Here is a 15804-nt window from a genome sequence, read left to right as displayed (position 1 = left end):
TAACATACCATTTGCCTTCCTAATTGCTTGCTGCACCTGCATGCCAACTTTCAGTGACTTATGAACAAGGACACCCAGGTCCCTTTGGACATCAACACTTTCCAATCTCTCACCATTTAAGAAATATCCTGACCTCCTACCAAAGTGAATAACCTCACACTTATCCACATTATATTCCATCTGCCATGTTCTTGCCCACTCACTCAGCCTGTCCAAATCCCCTTGAAGCCTCCTTGCATCCTCCTCACAACTCATTCCCACCAAGTTCTGTGTCATTTGCAAACTTGGAAATATTACAATTAGTCCCCACATCCGAAGCAATGATATAGATTGTGAATATCTGAGGCCCAAGCACTGATCCTTGCGGTACTCCATTGGTCAAAGGCATCCTGTGTGACAATGGCTACCCTGATCAGATCATTTCTTGCTGTATATCGCACAAAACTTATGAACGGGTCTAAGGTTGTCATTTTTGGTTCTGAAAAGTTACCCTGGAAGGGTAATGTATCCCAAAAATTTGAGCAACAGATGAAGTTGTTTCACGCTGCTACTATGCAGTAGCAACACGTGTGGCGTTCACCACTAACAGGATGCTGCCATCAAGCCAAAAAGATGTTCTGCCTTTCACACAAATGAGTAATGTGGTATATGAATTTCAATGCCAGTGTGATGGTAGGTATATAGGCAGTACATCCCAAAGACTGGTGGACTGTATCAAACAACATGCCTCTTCTGCTGTTCGCGACGGGTAAGGTACAGACTGTATCCAACCAGCCCGGGTTTGCAAAACTCAAAACACAGTGTCCAACATTAGATGTGATTCCGTGATTGGACAACATTTGCTAAATAATCCTCAGTGTGCTAGGAATTATGCTGACAACCAATTTAAGATTGTCAGTCAGGCTTGCAGTGTGGCGCATTTGTGCACATTGGAAGCTACATCTATTAATACACAGGGTCCTGTTCTTTGCAGACAGAAAGAACATGTACACACATTGCGCCTGTTTCAGCTAAACAAAATAAGTGACAGCCAAACGCTGATTCATTCCTCAGGGAAATACCTTGATCAATCAGAGTCAAGCTGCCTGGTTTAAATTTCAAATAAAGCTTGGCAGTTAACTGTAGTCACCATAAACTGGTGCATTCTCCATGGCAACGCCTCTTTCAATCAGAGTCCACCTGTCAACCAATCAGCACTCTCTTCTCATACAGTATAAGTTTGTTGCTCTCTCTTACATTGGTATTCTTGCAAATTGTCCTGATGAGTGCAAGATGAAAAGCTTCGACAAAATGTCTCTGTTTTCAGCAATACTCAAATCCTAATTTCTTTCAGTTCCTCATTCTCACTAGATCTCAAGTATTTCAGGGAGACCTCTTGTATCTTCCTCCATGAAGACAGACACAAATTAATTATTTAGCTTCTCTGCCATTTCTCTATTTTCCATTATAAATTCTCCTGTCTCTGCCTGTGATCGACCCACATTTGTCTTGGCCATTTATTTCCTTTTTACATACCTATAGAAGCTTTTACAGTCTATATTTATATTTCATGCAAGTTTATATTCATATTCTATTCTCGCTTTATCAATTTCTTGGTCCTCCTTTGCTGGATTCTAAAATTCTTCCAATCCTCCAGCTTATGACTTTTTTTGGGCAACGTTATAAGCCTCCCCCTTTGATCTAATACTATCCTTAATTTCCTTTGTTAACCTGACTCGCTTTCCCTATTGGGTTCATTTTCCTTAAAGAAATGTAAGTTTTTTGAAACCCATGCATTAATTCTTTACATACTAGCCATTGCCTATCTCCTGTCAAACCTTTTAATGTATTTTTCCAATCCACCATGACCAACTTGCTCCTCATACCTTCATGATTTCTCTTGTTTAGGTTTAAGACCCTAGTTTCAGATTGAACTACATGTTTTTCAAACTTAATAGAAAATTCTATCATACTATGGTCACTTTTCCCTAAATGTTCTTTTACCACCAGATTATTAATTTGCCCTTTCTCATTGCATAATACTGGATCCAAAATAGCCTGTTCCCTAGTTGGTTCCTCAACATATTGCTCCAGAAAACTATCTCGGACATATTCCCCCCAAGAATTATTCTTCCACGACATTGGTGCTTATTAGATTTACCCAGATTGAAGTCACCCATGATTACTGCATTGCCCTTGCTACATGCACTTCTAATTTCCTGATTTATACCATGTCACTCCTGTGACTCCTACCAATAATTGTTGCCCTTTGCTGTTTCTTAGCTCCACCCAGATTTTACATCCCCTTCTTCTGATCGAAGATTCTCTCTCACTAATGCCCTTATTATCAGCACTACCCCACCTCCTTTCCCTTTTGCCTGTCCATCCTAAATGTCGAATATCCTTTAATATTCAGTTCCCAATCTTGGTCACCCTGCATTCACATCTCTGTAATGGCAATTAAATCATACCGGTTTGGGCTTGTGTTCCTCTCCCTGCAAAATTGCAGGTGTTGCTTGAACAGAGGTATGGACTCCTCTCCCTGCAAGGTGTTGCTTTAATAGAGACTTGGACTCCTCTCCCTGCAATATTGCAGGTATTGCTTTAATAAGGCTTGGACTCCTCTCTGCAAAAATTCTAGATGCTGCTTGAGCAGAGGTTTGGACTCCCTGCAATATTGCCACCGCCTGGGGAGGGCGCTGCAGTAGCAGGTGGCTGCTTTCGTGTGACTTTGATAACGACAGGCCGTAAACTGGTTTGTGACGAGTCCAAGATGGTGGTGAGTGATTGGAAGTTTTTCCCCTCCCCCTCAAAAGCTTTTAATTCATTGTCTGCAGAGTTCTGATCTTTATATTACACACTCTTGTTTGCAGAAGTTTGGGCTTCAGTTTAAAGCGACCTTGGAAAATATCAGCAAGGTGCGGCCGGAGGGCGAGGATTTCCGCTGGTTCCTGAAGGTGGAGCTGCTTCTGGATGTGTCTGTGTGTCAGTGCAGCAGAGGCCGGTTAATGTCTGAGTACCCAGCCAGCCCACCACACTGCTCCACTTAAACCCTGTTCCCACCCACCCCAATATATTGATCTATACAAACCCTGCACCCAGCCCAACATACTGCTGTATTCAAATCCAGCAAAGATTACCACTCACTGCAAAACTTATGTTTTAAAATCAAAATGAATAATGGTGATTTTGAGAGCTTTTTGAGACTCGGTTATATGGCAAAGCTCAAAACTGGTCAGTGTAGAGGATGGGATTTGAGGTTTGCTTTGTGTTACGACTAGGTGAGAAAGGGGTCTAGGGTTTCCTGCTCGGCCTTTGCCTGGTTTGACCTCAACAGGGTTTAGTTTTTTTTAAAAACACCATGTTTTTTGCTCCCCCTCAGTGAATCCTTATTCACTGCTCTCCAATTGTTTAGTTTAGAGATACAGCGCTGAAACAGGCCCTTCAGCCCACCGAGTCTGTGCCGACCATCAACCACCCATTTATACTAATCCTACATTCCTACCATATCCCCACCTGTCCCTATATTTCCCTACCACCTACCTACACTAAAGGCAATTTTGATGGCCATTTTACCTATCAACCTTCAAGTCTTTTGGCTTGTGGGAGGAAACCAGAGCACCCGGAGAAAACCCACGCAGACACAGGGAGAACTTGCAAACTCCACACAGGCAGTACCCAGAATTGAACCTGGGTTGCTGGAGCTGCGAGGCTGTGGTGCTAACCACTGCGCCACTGTGCCGCCCAATTGTAAGGCAAACAAATCAACCAGACAGATCTTCTTAGATTTAAACAAGGTGTCAGTTTATTAATCTTAAAACTCTAATTCAGTTAAAACTACTAGCATGCATACATGATAAACACATACACAGATAGAGACAGAAAAGTAGAAAGAATAAAGGGGAACAGTTTGAAGCAATAACTAGGGTATATTTACTGTCCTTTGAGTTCGATGTAGAGTCTTTGATTGCAGTTAAATCTTGACGTTTTGTTGGGGCTTTCAAACTTGTTTCGATGTAGGAGTCTTCTCTCTTGAGCTTTAAATGTCTTCAGTGGATCTGGAAATATATAAGAGAGAGTGCCAGGCAGGAGAGAGGCTCTTTCTTCAAGTTCATTTGCAGTCTGACACAAACTGTTCTGTGAGCAGTTCAAAACCAAACCTCGGACAGCAGATTAGACATGTGACTAGTTTTTTTTTAACAAACTCTGGCATTTTTTGTGGATTCCTTTCAACTTAGCAGACACCTGCATTGGGGGGTGGCGGGAATAGAATGCTGGCTTGTTCCACATTCAGTGTCTGGTGATCAAAATCCATTTGGGTTAATTGGATCGGGTAGCAGTTCTATTGTCTCTCGAGGCAACTGTCTCTTAATATGCAAATTTTTCCAGCCACTGCTGATCTCTTTAAACGATTCATCTTTTCAGTCCAGCAACAGTTTAAAATTAATGTTCATAGGGCAAAATTAATATGCCTCATTCTTGGCAGGTGGGGTCTTCATGACATTTGCTAATGAGGATTTAAGGAAAACCTCATAACAATGTTAGTCTCTGAGGGATCTGCATCATGAGGCACAAATATAAAGTGACATTTTAAAAATTAAAGACACTCTTTGGTGGTGCTTTCAGTTAACATATGTCTGCTGATCCCTCTAGAAATAAGATTGATGGTCCAAAGGTAGGCTTATAGCAATACTACAAACAGTTCCCTGGGTTAGTGCAGTTATCTTCTTCTTTGGCCTCCTTATCTCGAGAGACAATGGGTAAGCGCCTGGAGGTGATCAGTGGTTTGTGGAGCAGCGCCTGGAGTGGCTATAAAGGCCAATTCTAGAATGACAAGCTCTTCCACAGGTGCTGCAGAAAAATTTGATTGTCGGGGCTGTTACACAGTTGGCTCTTCCCTTGCGCCTCTGTCTTTTTTCCTGCCAGCTGCTAAGTCTCTTCGACTCGCCACACTTTAGCCCCGCCTTTATGGCTGTCCGCCAGCTCTGGCGAACGCTGGCAACTGACTCCCACGACTTGTGATCAATGTCACAGGATTTCATGTTGCATTTGCAGACATCTTTAAAGCGGAGACATGGACGGCCGATGGGTCTGATACCAGTGGCGAGCTCGCTGTACAATGTGTCTTTGGGGATCCTGCCATCTTCCATTCGGCTCACATGGCCAAGCCATCTCAAGCGCTGCTGACTCAGTAGTGTGTATAAGCTGGGGATGTTGGCCACCTCGAGGACTTCTGTGTTGGAGATACGGTCCTGCCACCTGATGCCAAGTATTCTCCGGAGGCAGCGAAGATGGAATGAATTGAGACGTCGCTCTTGGCTGACATACGTTGTCCAGGCCTCGCTGCCATAGAGCAAGGTACTGAGGACACAGGCTTGATACACTCGGACTTTTGTGTTCCGTGTCAGTGCCCCATTTTCCCACACTCTCTTGGCCTGTCTGGACATAGCAGTGGAAGCCTTTCCCATGCGCTTGTTCATTTCTGCATCTAGAGACAGGTTACTGGTGATAGTTGAGCCTAGGTAGGTGAACTCTTGAACCACTTCCAGAGCGTGGTCGCCAATATTGATGGATGGAGCATTTCTGACATCCTGCCCCATGATGTTCGTTTTCTTGAGGCTGATGGTTAGGCCAAATTCGTTGCAGGCAGCCGCAAACCTGAGACTCTGCAGGCACTCTTCAGTGTGGGATGTTAAAGCAGCATCGTCAGCAAAGAGGAGTTCCCTGATGAGGACTTTCCATACTTTGGACTTCGTTCTTAGACGAGCAAGGTTGAAGAACTTGCCCCCTGATCTTGTGTGGAGGAAAATTCCTTCTTCCGAGGACTTGAACGCATGTGAAAGCAGTAGGGGGAAGAAAATCCCAAAAAGTGTGGGTGTGAGAACACAGCCCTGTTTCACGCCACTCAGGATAGGAAAGGGGTCTGATGAGGAGCCACCATGTTGAATTGTGCCTTTCATATTGTCATGGAATGAGGTGATGATACTTAGTAGCTTTGGTGGGCGTCCAATCTTTTCTAGTAGTCTGAAGAGACCACGTCTGCTGACGAAGTCAAAGGCTTTGGTGAGATCAATGAAAGCAATGTAGAGGGGCATCTGTTGTTCGTGGCATTTCTCCTGTATCTGACGAAGGGAGAACAGCATGTCAATGGTCGATCTCTCTGCACGGAAGCCACACTGTGCCTCAGGGTAGATGGGCTCGGCCAGCTTCTGGAGCCTGTTTAGAGCGACTCGAGCTAAGACTTTTCCCACTATGCTGAGCAGGGAGATTCCACGGTAGTTGTTGCAGTCGCCTCGGTCACCTTTGTTTTTATAGAGGGTGATGATATTGGCATCGCACATGTCCTGAGGTACTGCTCCCTCGTCCCAGCACAGGCATAGCAGTTCATGTAGTGCTGAGAGTATAGCAGGCTTGGCACTCTTGATTATTTCAGGGGTAATGCTGTCCTTCCCAGGGGCTTTTCCGCTGGCTAGAGAATCAATGGCATCACTGAGTTCCGATTTGGTTGGCTGTTTGTCCAGCTCATCCATGACTGGTAGAGGCTGGGCTGCCTTGAGGGCAGTCTCAGTGACAACATTCTCCCTGGAGTACAGTTCTAGGTAGTGCTCCATCCAGTGGTCCATTTGTTTGCGTTGGTCAGTGATTATGTCCCCTGATTTAGAATTGAGGGGGGCGATCTTCTTGATGGTTGGCCCAAGAGCTCTCTTAATGTCATCATACATTCCTCTGATGTTTCCGGTGTCTGAGGCCAGCTGAATATGACTGCATAGGTGTTGCCAGTAGTCGTTTGCGCAGCGCCTGGCTGTTCTTTGTGCAGTGCTTCTGGCTGCTTTAAGTGCTACGGATGTTACTGGGGGGTTTCTTGTAGTTCAACAGTGCAATGCGCTTAGCGGCTATGACAGGTTCCAGCCCTTCATTAGGAGATTGAAACCAGTCTGCATTTCTCCTCGCACTTATAGTGCAGTTATAGGCGTAGAACAAATCTGATCATATTAGAGCTGTGCATTGGTACAATATCTGTGAAACTCAAGGGGGCAGGTGTTTCTCCCACTTGGACTTGAGAGTAAAAAAATCACCCAGGCACAGTTAATAGAGAACATTTGGAATGATGTATCTATCGCCTGCCTGATTTTCTGTCCATTAATTTCATTGAACAGAAAATTGTGCTGCCCCAACATATCTTAACAACTTGTCCACACTAAAGTTTAGAAATGAATGATTGAAAAGCAAGGAAAAAACTTTTCCCTGGGGTTTCCCCTGATAACTTGATGATTAATTCCATGGAGCCAAATGGACCTGTAGGTCCCAACTCCAATCCCTGGTCTGTGCCAAGTTAACTGATCTCAGACAGGACCATGGTGGGGCTCTACAATTAAGCTTAGTTGACCAGAAAGGGTGGGGGTTAGAGGGTGGTGGCAGGATGGGAGAGAGGATATGCCATTGTTTCTGTATCTAATCGCTGTCCAATGATGTCTATTGAAAAGTATGCATGTGTGTACATAGTATGAGGACTAAATTGGTCTCAACTGTGATCCCTTCATGATTGATCATGTGAAGAATGGCCATTTGGGCAAGGTAGGTATAAGAGGGCTGTTGATGCTTCTCAAATTGTGTGCAGCAGTCACTATTTACAAGTGAGTAGGAGAAAATGATGTTGAGGGGAAGCAAGATTTCTAGATACTAGCAAGTCCACATAAAAACAAGTTTGCATTATGCATGTATTCCATTCATCGGATAATTGTAACTGTTTAGAATTTATATTTTAGTTCTACTGGGTTAACTATGGTGGTAGGGCATCTATTTACAGTGGATTTTGCTGGTGTTTTCAGAATGTCATTCGTCAATTGCCCATTGGGTAGTGCAATGGAAGTCAAATGTAGTTTTCAGTTGAAGTGGGATAGAGAGCAGTTATTGGACCAGATGATAGTTGGTTTCCATTTTAGAATTGGACATTTGCCCTAATTTTTATATAATACTTTTAAGTATACAACAATTTGAAAGCAGCATAGTAAATGTAGTTGGAGAGTAGGAGTTTCTTTTCGGCACAGTCTGGGCGATGCAAAACGTGCTGTAGTGCCACCAAAGATGGGAGAGTATAATTAGAACCTGTTCCACTTACATGGGTTGTTGATTCAGGAACTGTGTGCAGTCGTTAGGTTTTTAATATATAGATAAAGGTTTTGCTGAGATTTTGTATGGTTATTTAAAGGCATGGGATTTAGTAAGGCTGTTGCTATACCTTATCAAATTTCATTGGGCCTTAATCCCACATGTAACAAAGTTCTGATTTTGTGAACCCGTGCTGGTGTACTGCATGAAATGTATGGCCCCAACCCCTAATCATCACTTAAAATAACCTATTTCCCATCCCTAGTTGCCTTAAGAGAGTGGTCATGGGCTTTTCTCTTGAACCACTGCAATTTTTGTAGTGAAGTTGCTCCCACAATGGTGTAAGGTAGGGGCACATAGTTCTCCAAACTCAACTTAAATCTTAAATTACTGAATAGTACTTGTAGTATAACTCAGTGATTTATGTTGCACCATTCTTAAGCATTTAACTAATTTCTATATGCTTTTGTATTAGTTGAAATGTCAGAATTGTGGAGAAGTTTCTGATAAATGGCAGTATATCACATTAATGGTGAGTTGTATTTTAAATTACTTTTTTAAAAACTCATTCTCCATTAATCAAAATTAAGTAGCTGTGCATAGTCCACATATTTGGTCATAGGACCATATTGGTCAGCTTGCTGTTTGAAAAAAGTGATATCCTGATGTGTTCCCTCTCCCACCCAGTTTACAATTCTCAGCCTGCTCTATTTAATGTGTTAAAAGATGCCTTATAAATGCAAGTTGTTGTTTTGTACAGAGCAGTGTCCCACTCAAAGGTGGGAGGGGAAGTGCCAGTATGATACAGAAGTGCAAGCTGTGCTCAAGAGAGAACTCCATCGGTAGGTAATTGGTAGAGGAATCTTTTTTTTTTAGTGACCAGTGTTTCTTTAATTATGCTACTCTTTGCAATTTTTTTCACATTCCTTACATTACCCTTGATGGTAAGCGACTACTTTTAGCAATGGTGACATCTGTGAAAAGGAGCTTTTTCATATTTTGCAAATGTGTGTCAGAGTCTGAACACTTTTCTGCTTTCTGTTTTTCATTTGCATCCTACTCCATTTGAAAACCTCACCAGACTTGGAGAACAATGTTTAATGTTTTTTTTAGCAGTTCTGCAGGTGCTGACAGTGCTCATGTTCTGAATTTAGTTCTTTATTTTGCAAAGTCAGAGCACTGACAGCAACACTGAAACAACTGCGTTTAAAGTTGTGAAGACTCCGTTGTTCAAAAGTCACAATTGTGGCATTTAAATGTTAGGCTGTGTCTTTCATCTAGGGAAGGTTTTTTATTTATAAGTAATGCATCTTTATCCATTCAGTCTCCAACCTGAGTGGTGACCGATGAAGTTCCATACTCAGCCTCTGGGGGTGTCTTGGAAATCTGTACCACAAGGTCTAGAAATTCTTCAAAATTAATCAATGGTTAAAAAGATTTGGGGGAAAATACTAATTGATACTTTTTCATTTCTATGAAGTGTACCAGTTACATGCTATCTTATGGAATCCCTGCTTACTAGAGAACAAGTAACTTACAAAGGATTTTTGTGGTGTATTCTCAGGTTTAGTGCTGTTTTACCACTTGTGGAAACTGTCCATTTCAGGGTGTCACTGACATCAGCTTTGGAAGCATCCTTGAGCTTTTCCACAGGGCATCCATTTCAGTCCAAGGTGCTAGTTGTTGATAAGGAGATTTCCTTGGTGTATAGATTCAGTGCTAGCGAATCTTTAGCAGTACTTTAGCTCCCTTCCAATCAGCAACTGTCTGAGGCAGAACCAGATTGTTCGTAACCTTAGTGTTGTCCCTGATCCCATATTCTCTCCATCACAAAGACCACTGCTTTCACCTCTGTCTCAGTTTCAACAACAAATGCACTGTCGTCCGTGCCTTTCTTACATGCAGACTCAACTATTCTAATACTCTCCTGACCAACTTCCTGTCTTTCACCCTCCATAAACTTGAACTCATCCAAAACTTGGCTGCCTGTATCCTAACTCGCACCGAGTTCCATTCTCCCATCAACCCTCTACTCGCTAAACTACATTAGTTCCTGGTCCAGCAATGCCTCAAATTTAAAATCCTTTCCCTAGTGTTCGAATCCCTGCATGGCCTTGTCCGCTTGTCTCTAACTTCCTCCAGCCCTAGAACCCTCAGAGAACTGCTCCTCCAATTCTGGCCTCTTGTTCATCCCTGATTTAATTCGTCCCACTATTGGCGATTGTGCCTTCACCTGTCTAGGCCTCAAGCTCTGGGATTCCCTCTCTAAACCTCTCTGCCTTTCTCTTTAAAGTGCTTCTTAAAACCTACCTTATCTCTTTAAGTGGCTCAGTCAAATTACCCTCCTGTGAAACACCCTGGGATGTGTTACTGTGCTAAAAGAGCGACATAAATGCAAGTATTTGATATCCCACGGCTAGAAATATATCCGTCAGTGGAATTCCCTATGCAGCAGCTCATTGGCACCTATGCAGTTGATGTCAGCAAACTCACTCCCAAAATGGAGGAAACATCTGAAATGATAGGGCTCAGTGGGATAAAAAAACAATGATAGAACTAGGATGAGCTAAGAGATTAAATATTGCATTCATGTGCTTCTCGTTGGGGCTTTTAAAATAACTGTATATTGAAATTACTGTCTTTTGCTTGTCCTTTAATCAACTTGTTACTTATACTAATGTGAGCAGATCTGTATTTTGTACTGCAGTAACTAAATTATATTTACTTGCATTATGTTTACATCCCTGCCAGTGAGGGGGAATAGCTCAGAGCAGAATCCTGTTCAGGCTTCACCACTGTATTGTTACTTGAGCTCAGCTGCAGTCTCAATTGCTATCTGACTGCCAGATATACAGTTTTGTAATTATTCATTTAAAATCTGTTTCTGCAGCTTGACATAATCATCCTCTTGTAGAGGAAGAGCATTAATTATCCTGAACAAAAAGCAAAAACTGCACTAATTATGCTTGTTGGCCACTACTTAGTTCAAATATTTGAAACTATAGAATTATCTGGCAGTTCAGTGCAGAGTGATATTTAAAACCCATGTTGTATCTATTACTGCATGGAATTTAACCCTTTAAGCACCTGTTAATGTATTATTTCAATTGCAGTGATTAAAATTCCATTTTTGGATTTAAATGTTTATTAACGTTTAAACCCTTGATGCATTTTTTGTTGGTTTTAGATATTCTGAAGGACACCATCAAGCCATATAATGTAAGTGGGCTTATGAAGCATACAAAATGTTACCTGCTTTGGGGTATTGTAAACTTGCTCTCATGTGTAGGTAATTGGTCTGTTTTGTTTATCTACTGTTCTTCCTGACAAAATTCTTGAATTATGCTGTTTCTCCTTGTATGTATTAGCATACAGAATGATTCTGTGAATGTGGTGTTAATCATGCTGCAATTCTTTTATACTAAGGCTGAAGACAGTGAAAAGTTTAAGACTATAGTACACTTTGAGTGTAGAGGATTAGAACCGGTGGACTTTCAACCACAGGTAAGAGATTGCCTTTGGAATCTAGATTATTGCATCACCCGGTCCAATGCTAAGCTAACAGATTGGGATGTTCTCAGGTTCCAAACTCCATTCTGCTTGTCCCCTCTCCACTTATTTCACTGCCCTCCGTTCTCCCTAAACCTCTCCCTCCATATAAACTCTCCTGCCATGTTCATGGCCAACCTCGACCCTGCCATTTCCCATGGCTGCCCTACTTTCATGGGCTCAGTTACTTCCTCGTATTGCTTACTACCAACATTCTTCCATGCCCTTCCAACCCTTCTGCACCCAGGAAAAAACTGTCCTCCACATCACTTACAACTGCAGTTTTGAACTCCCCACTTTGGTTTTCTATTTGCCACAATACTTCTGCAGCTCTCAATTTTCTCAACCATACCCTCACCTCCACTTTGATGCCTTGTCCTAAGCAAAACCTTTACTCTTTCTTACCTTGGGTGTTTCCCCCTGGAATGGATTCATCTTTACTCCCAAGTCTGTCACAGATTTTTGAACATATCTGTTGCGCAACTGGTTTAGCCATCCATCACCAGATCTAGCTGGACCTCATCAGTTTTGATTGGACCTCACTCACCTTTCAAAACCGTCCACTACTGTAAGATAATCCTGGAGAACAAAGGTAAGCCAATATTTCCTTTTTCCATGCACCTCCTTAACTTCCAACACCTCCAAGAAATGCTGAGTTATCCTGCTCCTCCAGAGGCTGTGCTCTAATGGTATCTCGCAGAGAAACTCTCCGTTTCAGTGTAAATAATTTTAAAGGGTGAGGCACAGTGGCGCAGTGGTTAGCACCACAGCCTCACAGCTCCAGCGACCCGGGTTCAATTCTGGGTACTGCCTGTGCGGAGTTTGCAAGTTCTCCCTGTGACCACGTGGGTTTTCGCCGGGTGTTCCGGTTTCCTCCCACAGCCAAAGACTTGCAGGTTGATAGGTAAATTGGCCATTATAAATTGCCCCTAGTATAGGTAGCTGACAGGGGAATTGAGGGAAGTTGGGGATGTGGTAGGAATATGGGATTAATGTAGGATTAGTATAAATGGATGGTTGATGGTCGGCACAGACTCTGGGCCGAAGGGCCTGTTTCAGTGCTGTATCAATAAATAAATAATTCTTAGTTACTGCCAAACAGCCTCTGTGGCACTTTTACAAATGTGGAGTCTAAAAAAACAGTAAGAGGAAATCCCATGAGTACGCCATTCATCCCAAAAAAAAAAGCAGCTCACTTGATCGGAACCCCACCCACCACCTTAAACATTTACTCCCTCCCGCAACGCACATGGCAGCAGTGGGTACCATATAAAAGATGCACTGCAGCACTCACCAAGTATTGGATCCCATTGGTTGCACAAAGAGAAACGAAGTCCGACTGTAGCTTTAAGAAACTTTATTGCAGTACTTAATGGTTACATCTTTAGAAAACTTAACAATGAACTAACCTAAAACTAAAAGCAACACACACACTGAACTAATCCCGCCCGAACTAACTCCTCGCGCTAAATCAAGCCTTATTATAGTTATTCATACAAATCAGTAACACCTGCTCTTTGTTCCCAATTGGTCTACAAACTTCTGCCGTTTCTTGGTGTTGGGGCCTGATTGGGGTACTGCCTTGTCAATTTGTTTTAACTTCTTACTCCAGTTTCCCATCCCCTTATCTCCTTGTGAACCATTAGTCTGATTGTTGTACAATAGGCTACTAATAAGCAGTCTGCAGCTGTACCGTTAGTTTCTGCTTGTTAGTCTCTGCTGATAAGTTGCCTCTGCAGCCCTGAAGTTATGAAGTCATTTCTGATAAGCTGTCTCTGCAGCTCCGAGGTTATTTTGTTAGTAGGCTATACTTAATTGATTAGTTCACTTTAAATGTCCCCAATAGTTCTGTTCCCACACCAAGCATCCTTCCACAGCACCTTCCAAACCTGCATCCTCTTCCATTTAGAAGGACAAGGGCAGCAGATGCTTGGGAACACCACTATCTGCAAGGTCCCCTCCAAGCCACATAACATCCTGACTCAGAAATATATGGCCATTCCTTCACTGTCGCTGGATCAAAATCCTGGAACTCCCTCCCCAACAGCACTGTGGATGCACCCGCACCAGATGGACTGCATTAGTTCAAGAAGGCAGCTCACTGCCACCTTCTCAAGGGCAGTTAAGGATGGGCAGTTAAGTAAATGGCTGGCCTTGCCAGCGACGCCCACATCCCATTGAACAGGATGAAAAAAAAAGCAGAAAGTCAAAAACAATTAGGAAGGCAAAGAGGAACTACAAAATTAAATTATCAAGGAACGTAAAATAAAATAAAATATTTTACAGGATCATAAAAAGGCTGGGATGGGAGTTTGGCCATTACCACAGGTAATGATAAAGAGATGGCAGAAATATTGAATAATTCTTTTGCTTCGGTATTTACCAGGGAGATAAACAGGTAGACATGACATTGAATTATATAAGTAATGAGATAAGTGCATTTAAAATAAAAACAGAAGGTAATGTTGTTAAATTAACTAATCAAACTCAGGATAAAATCTCTGGTCCAAATGGATTGTATCCATACATTTTAAAAGTCTAGGGAAGAGAAAGCAGAGGAATTACTACATATTTATTAATTTGTTAGAATAAAAGTGTAATACTAGAGGACCAGCAATTGCTAGCATAATACCTATACTTAAGAAAGGGGGATAGAACATGTCCAGGGAATTATAGACCAGTCAGGTTAACAGCAGTGGTAGGAAAAATAATGAATCCCTACTAAAGAAAACAGAAAAATATCTAGAAACAAAAAATATTACAATGAATAGACAGCATGGATTTCAAAAGGAAAAATCTTGCTTGACCAACATTGTTGAATTTTTTTGAGGTGGTGACAGAGAGCAATGCAGTAGATGCAACTTATCTGGATTTTCAAAAGGCCTTCAATAAGCTGTCCCATAATAGATTAATAAGGTCAGAGAATGTGGAGTCGGAACAGAATGGATTGCTAGCTGGCATCAAGACAGAAAGCAGAATGTGGGAGTAAAGGGTAGCTATTCACAGTAGCGGAGGGTGGGTAGTGGTGTTCCGCAAGGATCAGTGCTGGGACCGCTGCTGCTCATAATTTGCATTAACAATGTGGACTTTGAAACCAAAAACACAATTTCTAAATTTGTGGATAGAAACATAGAAAACAGGAGCAGGAGTAGGCCATTCGGCCCTTCGAGCCTGCTCCGCCATTCATTATGATCATGGCTGATCATCCAACTGAGTAGCCCGTTCCCGCTTTCACCCCATACCCTTTGATCCCTTTAGGCCAAAGAGCTATATCTTAACTCCTTCTTGAAAACATGCAATGTTTTGGCCTCAACTGCTTTCTGTGGTAGCGAATTCCACAGGCTCACCACTCTCTGGGTGAAGAAATTTCTCATCTCAGTCCTGAAAGGTTTACCCCGTATTCTGAGACTATGACCCCTGGTTCTGGACCCTCCCACCATCAGGAACATCCTTCCTGCATCTACCCTCTTAAGTCCTGTTAGAATTTTATAGGTTTCTGTGAGATCTCCATCACTCTTCTGAACTCCAGCGAATATAATCCTAACCGACTCAATCTCTCCTTATACGTCAGTCCTGCCATCCCAGGAATCAGTCTGGTAAACCTTCGCTGCACTCCCTCTAAGCAAGAACATCCTTCCTCAGATAAGGAGACCAAAATTGCACACAATATTCCAGGTGTGGCCTCACCAAGGCCCTGTATAATTGCAGCAAGACATCCCTGCTCCTGTACTCGAATCCTCTCGCTATGAAGGCCAACATACCATTTGCGTTTTTTACCACCTGTTGCACCTGCATGCTTATCTTCAGTGACCGGTGTATGAGAACACCCAGGTCTCGCCGCATATTCCTTTCTCTGTTTATAGCCGTTCAGATAATCTGCCTTCCTGTTTTTGCTACCAAAGTGGATAACCTCACATTTATCCACATTATACTACATCTGCCATGCATTAGCCCACTCACTCAACTTGTCCAAATCACCCTGAAGCCTCTCTGCATCCTCCTCACAACTCACCCTCCCACCCAGTTTTGTGTCATCTGCAAATTTGGAGATATTACATTTAGTTCCCTCATCTAAATCATTAATGTATATTGTGAATAGCTGGCGTCCTAGCACCGATCCCTGCGGTACCCCACTAGTCACTGCTTGCCATTCGGAAAAAGACCCAT

The 15804-nt window shown here is 42.6% G+C and overlaps 1 protein-coding gene across 2 annotated transcripts in view; it reads left to right on the top strand.

Moving 5' to 3' along the window:
* Positions 1-2675: 2675 nt before the first annotated feature.
* czib (CXXC motif containing zinc binding protein) overlaps positions 2676-15804 on the top strand; it is an 18039-nt gene continuing 4910 nt past the window's right edge. The window contains exons 1-6 of one of the 2 annotated variants that reach the window (XM_068037238.1): positions 2676-2758; positions 2853-2936; positions 8564-8620; positions 8849-8930; positions 11276-11307; positions 11515-11592. In XM_068037238.1, coding sequence (XP_067893339.1) covers positions 2753-2758; positions 2853-2936; positions 8564-8620; positions 8849-8930; positions 11276-11307; positions 11515-11592 — 339 coding nt within the window. In that variant the 5' untranslated portion in view covers positions 2676-2752. The remainder of the gene's footprint in view (positions 2759-2852; positions 2937-8563; positions 8621-8848; positions 8931-11275; positions 11308-11514; positions 11593-15804) is intronic. The other variant, XM_068037239.1, reaches the window with a different exon arrangement.

This window comes from Heterodontus francisci, chromosome 8, assembly GCF_036365525.1.
Source record: "Heterodontus francisci isolate sHetFra1 chromosome 8, sHetFra1.hap1, whole genome shotgun sequence".
Classification (NCBI taxonomy): domain Eukaryota; kingdom Metazoa; phylum Chordata; class Chondrichthyes; order Heterodontiformes; family Heterodontidae; genus Heterodontus; species Heterodontus francisci.
This window is presented reverse-complemented; position numbering and strand designations above follow the sequence as displayed.